The sequence below is a fragment of the Tupaia chinensis genome, unplaced genomic scaffold (genome assembly GCF_000334495.1).
Source record: "Tupaia chinensis unplaced genomic scaffold, TupChi_1.0 Scaffold000708_1, whole genome shotgun sequence".
Classification (NCBI taxonomy): domain Eukaryota; kingdom Metazoa; phylum Chordata; class Mammalia; order Scandentia; family Tupaiidae; genus Tupaia; species Tupaia belangeri.
Window position 1 is genome coordinate 1898558 of NW_006160231.1, and position 6218 is coordinate 1904775.

At 46.2% G+C, this 6218-nt stretch overlaps 1 protein-coding gene across 3 annotated transcripts in view; it reads left to right on the forward strand.

Annotated features, from left to right (window-relative positions):
• Positions 1-5790, forward strand: part of SENP2 (SUMO specific peptidase 2) — a gene marked incomplete at its 5' end in the record, with an annotated part of 44515 nt that extends 38725 nt beyond the window's left edge. For all 3 annotated transcript variants that reach the window (XM_027776696.1, XM_027776697.1, XM_006160782.3), the window contains 3 exon segments: positions 1369-1453; positions 2743-2838; positions 5640-5790. In XM_027776696.1, coding sequence (XP_027632497.1) covers positions 1369-1453; positions 2743-2838; positions 5640-5702 — 244 coding nt within the window.
• Positions 5791-6218: the final 428 nt, after the last annotated feature.

Here is a 6218-nt window from a genome sequence, read left to right on the forward strand (position 1 = left end):
CTGTAGGGCACGTGCACTCGCCAGAAAGACAGAGAGAGACAGAGAGATAGAAAGTGAGAAATCACCCCCCAGGGGGGATGGCCACGCCGCAGTCCCTTCTCCATTCTCCTCTCGGGATCTTAGGCACTCACGCACAGTCCGGGATTTGAACCACGGTCAACTATGTGGGAGTCCAGTGATAAAGCCAGTACACTAACTGCTGGTCCCAATAACTAATTCTTTAAAATGAGAGAGAGAGAGATATTCCATGCCAATTGTTTTGTTTTATGAGAAAAAACAAGTTGCAAAATGAAGTACTTTTTAAAAAGGTTTTTGTCATAGAGTGTGTGCTCGCCAGAGAGACAGAGAAAGTAGAGGAAAAGTGAGAAATCGCCCCCTGGGGAGATGGCCTCACCGCAGCCCCTTCTTTTGGGATTTTCGGCAGGCATGCACATGCCTGGCCTGAGTTTCAAGCCACTGGTTTGGGACTCAAACTGTAGCTGACCATGTGAGAGGCCAGCACCTTAAGGACTACTACTTCCTGGCCCCGTGCTTCTTTTATTGGAATAAAATGTGTGTTGTAAACTCATGTATGTGGGAGTTGGGTAGGAAACTGGAAGAATACGGAGTAAACTACTAGGCTTTAACTGTAATAATTATTTCTGCATGTTATAGGGCTCTTTGGCTTTATGCATTATTTCATATGTTTTTCTTCTTAAAAATAAGCAGGTACAGGACCAGCAGATGGGTAATGGTTACGTCACTGGACTCCCACATAGTTGGCCGTGGTTCGAGTCCTGGACCCAGTGACTTAAAACTCTTGCTGGGCATGTGTACGCGTGTGCCCAAGATCCTAAGAAGAGAATGAAGGAGAAGGGATTGTGGTGTGACCATTCTCCCGGGGGGTGATTTCTCACTTTCTCTCTTTCACAGTGCATGCTCACACCCTATTGCAAAAATCTCTCTTAAAAAAATATATAGGTACAATTTTTGTAAACAGAGAAATAAACCCCAAGAATAAATTAAACCAAAAATCAGTCACAGTTTTAGAAATCTAAATAGATAGGGTTTTTAAAAAATTTGCTTATCTATTTAATTCCATTTGTTATTATTTTTTAATTAGACCACAGAGAGACCGAGAGAGAGAAAGGGAAAGCGAGAAAGCGAGCCGCCAGATCTGGGACTGAAATCCCGGTTGACTGTGTGGGAATCTCATGCCTTTAACCACCATACCACTTGCTGGCCTGCTAGGGGTTTGAAGATGGCATATTTGTTAAATGTTACAAACCTCTTCGTGACCATAATAATGGTCAGTCTCCATAGGGATTCATTGGTGTCTTTCTTCCTCATTGTGTTTTTTTTTGTTGTTGTTTGTTTGTTTGTTTTTAGTCAATACTTACAGGATGAAAGTAAGACCAAAAGAAATACTGACCTGAACCTTTTGGAGTGGACCCACTATAGCATGAAGCCACATGTAAGTGTCGCTCATCTGTATTTGACAGACTGCCGCATTTCCTGATTGTGTCATGTTCCTCGGACTGGGCTCCCTTTCCTCGCTCGTTCATTCTCTGACTCCCCCAGGCATGTGTTTCCCAAGAGTCCGCAGGACTGGCCGTGCTCTCCGTTCCCCGTCAGCACGGTCCAGGTGGCTGCTCCGCCTTCCCCTCTCCACACACATGTCAGCTGTAGCTAGCCCAGCTCTCCTACGGTTGGGGAAGTACACCCAGTAAATTCAGCTTGGCCATTTTTCTGGATGGTGCTAGTGACAGTTCTTGTCTAAAGTTACCTGGAAGTTTGTTTATCTAGGTTTTTAGGGTCCCATGCCAGAGTTGTCACCAGTCAAGTGGGCTGGCTCTGAATGTGCTTGGCGTCTTGCTAGATTTGAATCGCATTCAGGGTTTGAAAGTGCAACCGTCTTTTAAATCCTAATGGCTTTCCTTTAAAGCAGGTAACAGAAATTTAGTTTTAGCACTACGTGTGTATAATGGCTTAAGTTTCCAAAAACAAATACAGTGCAGTTTTTCTCTGTATGGTGGAGTCCGCGGTTCTGTCCACTCTGGGCTAAGGAGTGAAGTGTGGTCCCTGCATATACGTGGCTGGTGTGCAGTTCTGTCTCTCTTTTCTCACAATCCCTGCCTGCATGTCTTGAGTCAAATGGAGCCATCCTCATAGTGTTTTCCAGCAGTGGAATTGGCCTCTCCCGCACTGTCGTTACCTGTGCCCCTCGTGAGTGAGCACAGGCCTGGGATGTGGGGCTGACCTCGAGTGGTTGGAAGGCTCGCCTTCCTCTGCGAGCCCTTAGCACTGCTTGCTGCGGCAGCTTCTGCTGGGCTGCGGTGGACTGAGCAATCGAGGCAGGGCCCTCCTTGGCCAGTCTGTCTAGAGGCGCACTCCTAGTTCCCAGCCAGGGAAGAAGTGAATTTCCAAATGACCAACACCTATTCCTTTTGAAAATTGATAAATGTTTCTGAAATAATTCTGACTAGTATTCATGTTCCTGGTAACATACCTCCTTTCAGTTAGATTTCGTCGAATGAGAGCTGAGAGGTAGGATTCTTCATTTCCTGTGGGCCCCAGGCTCCACGTGGTGTTAGGTTGCTGTGCCACAGAGTCGCACTCACTGTGTCTGTGTAGGTCGGTGTGTAACGCCACGTTTGACCTTTACCGTTTTAATACTGCTTTCCCGCAGTGGTACTTAGCAAAGGTCCAAGGAGTTCATGTGAGAGGATGTTTTACCCTTTCCCCTTTTTTTTATAATTTCAGGAGATTCCTCAACAGTTGAATGGGAGTGACTGTGGAATGTTTACTTGTAAATATGCAGATTATATCTCTAGGGACAAAGCTATCACATTTACTCAGGTGAGTGAAGACCCTCCTCCGCCTGCTACTGAACACAGTAAAGCATTTGGCCTGCGCCTGGCACGCACTGAGCTCTCAGTACTAAGGATGACCGTGCGACTGCTGACTGCGGTCTCCCCACGCATAGCCCTGCTCCTGCTGGCACTGCTGCGCTGTTCAGCCGGCTCTCAAGTTTGTCCTCGCCTCTGAGCGCGGACAGTGTGCCTGTGTCTGGGCTCCCGCATTCGCTGGTTCCTTTGTGTGAGAGAGATTTTTAACCCAAGAGGCAAGTCAGCTCACACGGCAGCAAGGGAAACATCAGGCTTTGTGAGGACTCTGCTGTGGATCCAGGATGTGACATTAATACGCTTTTCCTCTCTGTTACTTCTGGTTCATTTCTGGTTCTCAGTGGTCTGTGTTTGTGTAGAAACTCGAGTGTCTTAGAACTCTTGAGAATTTATGTTTTAACAAGTGAGGACAACCCCTATTAAAAACTATTTTTTATCAGCAATCCTCATTTTGATAGGTGTTGTCCACTAAGCTGGGTTTATTTAATAATTATAATTAAAACATTTTTTTCATGACGGGGTGGGGCATCCTTAATAGAACCTTACCAGACCATAATCTACTCCCTAGTTTTTTACTCAGCCAGGATTACCAGCATGCCCGGTATGTCCAAGTCAACCTGGAACTTGGACCTGGGGCCTGCCTTCGTGGCTCCAGCATGGTATCGTGACATCCTTTCATCTGTGCCACAGTGACTGGGCCGGCTGTATTTATGAGTAGCAGGACTGCTAACCTCATTCTAAGCTTTTGAACAGTGGGGTGAAGAAACAGCCTGCTATGCTGAACTGATAAAATCCCAGTCTTTGTTTCGTTGTTTGTTTGCCATAGGGCACATGCGCTTGTTAGAGAGAGACAGACAGACTGAGAAAGCACCCTGCACAGGGAGGGCGACGCACTGCAGTTCCTTCTCCTCTCATCTCTTCTCAGGATTTTGGGCATGCTTTTGCACATCCTCGGTGTGTTTTTAAGCCACCTGGTTCGGGACTCAGACCTCACAGTTGGCTATGTGGAATTCAGCCACCTTAACCACCACGCCCCCTGGCTGGCCCTTCCAGTCTAAAACAAAGGCATTTTTGGGTTAGTCTCAGCAGTTTCACTAAGAATACATGTATAATTTCTTTTTTTAGTACATGCATTGAATTATTTTTTTAAATAATTATTTTAACTTTATTTATTTATTTATTTATTTAAATCTGACCAAAGAGAGACAGAGCTAGAGCAAGAGAGAGAGAGAGAGAGAGAGCGAGCAAGCCACCAGATCCAGGACTCGAACCACGGTCAGCCATGTGGGAGTCCAGTGCCATTAACTACCACGCCATCTACTGTGGCCCCGCATTGAACTATTTTGGGAATCATGTATTAAGTCCCTACCTCTACCCTCTAGGTAGGGAATCACTAGTTTATACTAAAGAGTTATTACTACGTGGGTTTTTTTTTTTTTTTTTTTTGAGAGAGAGACTTTTTGCTATAGGGCTTATGCACTCACTGGAGAGACAGAAAGTGAGAAATCAGCCCCCAGAGGGGGTGACCACGCTACAGTCCCTCCTCCTCCATTCTCTTGGGATTTGGGGCATGCATGCACAAATGCCTCCTGTGAGTTTTAAGCCACTGGGTTGGGGACTTGAACTGCTGTCAACTGTGTGGGAGTCCAGCGACATAACCATTACACCATCTGCTGATCCCACCATCTGTTTGTATATTTTATTTTATTCATTGTCATTATTTCTTTTTTTTTTTTTAAGTTGACCAGAGAGAGAGAGGAAAGTGAGAAAGCTAGCTGCCAGGTCTAGGACTCAAACTATAGTCAGACATGTAGGAGTCCAGGTGCCTTAACCACCACACCACCTACTGGCATCCCACTATTTTTAGTGGTATGTAGGGAGTACCTCAAGAATGTAAACTTCTGACTTCATCAAAAGGGGGGGACTAGTTGAGTTATAAGTAACTGTGAAGTTGTCCTGTATGCCGTTACTTTGAACATTGGCCTATGTAGTGATTGCTTGTTAAAACAGCAATACATCGAGCAAGACATCTCGTTCCTTCATGTTGCTGAATAGCAAGGGGTTCGTGTTTTCTGAGCCTGGTGACATTTCAGAGGGAAAGGCTGCTATGTGAACAGAGTGAGCAAGGCACAGGATTGGCTGAGCAGGCAAATTTATGGTGCTCAGTGTGTTTTTATTTATAGATTATGTTTTTCTCATGGAAGAATAATACGTTCACTTTAGGATGTTTTCAGATACGTTAAGTATCTATTGTGCCACCACTTGGTTATTTCCACTTTTGGTTACACGTTTTTATTTTGAAGTTGGTGTACCACACTGTGTAATTCTACATCCCGCCTTTGTTTTCCCTGATGTGTGAAAAAGTAGGGGCCAGGAGATGGCAGGTGATTAAGGTGTTGGACTCCTACATGGCGATGTGAAAATCACGCCGGGCATGTGTGCGGGATGCCCCAAATCCAGAGAGGTGAATGGAGGAGAGGGGATTCCAGTATGGCCTTCCCCCAGGGGGTGTTTTCTCACTTTCCTGTCTCTCTGGTGAGTGCACGCACCCTATGGCAAAACCTAAAAAAAGTACCCCAAAACATAACAGCGGATGGTACACGTCGTGTAATGACAGCCATTCTACAGCTGCTTTTATGTGCCGCGATGTAGAACCCGAGGCTCACAGAAGGGCGGAAGCCCGCCTTCCGCGGGTTGCCCCGAGGCTGGGCGCTGTGCGCAGTGACTGATGCGCTGTTTGTGGGTTCTTCGCAGCACCAGATGCCTCTCTTCCGGAAGAAGATGGTGTGGGAAATCCTTCACCAGCAGTTGCTGTGAGAATGCGCCCCGTCCCTGGAGCTGCTGAGCTGCTGGTGGTTCTTTCATGGACATTTCCATATACCTCATGCATCGTGGGTTAGAGCCCCCCCACCCCCCACCCCCCATTCTCTCACAGGTACTGAGCTGTCAGATGCATGAAAGCCTCTCGCTGCACCCGTGTCCTCACCTGGGGTGCGAGGGCTGCTTGCACCCGTTCGCAAGGCTGTGTCTGCTCAGAGCCCTGGACTGTTCAACCCACTAGAACAAACGCTAATTAGTATTTTTTTTTAAGATTTTTTTCCCCCTATGAATGTGGGAAATGCAGGATTTATTCTATGAATTGTTTTTGTGTGTGTGTGTTTGTTCACGTGAATTCATTTGCTCACTCATTTGCAAATAGAATGGGCAGTGGCCATTTTCCACTGCTTTTACAGTTAACTTTAAATGATTTGTTTGAACTATTTATTTCTGAAAGGAATGTTAATCAAGCTGCCACTCCCTGCTGCCAATCAGGAGGGAAGTCAGTGGGGCTGC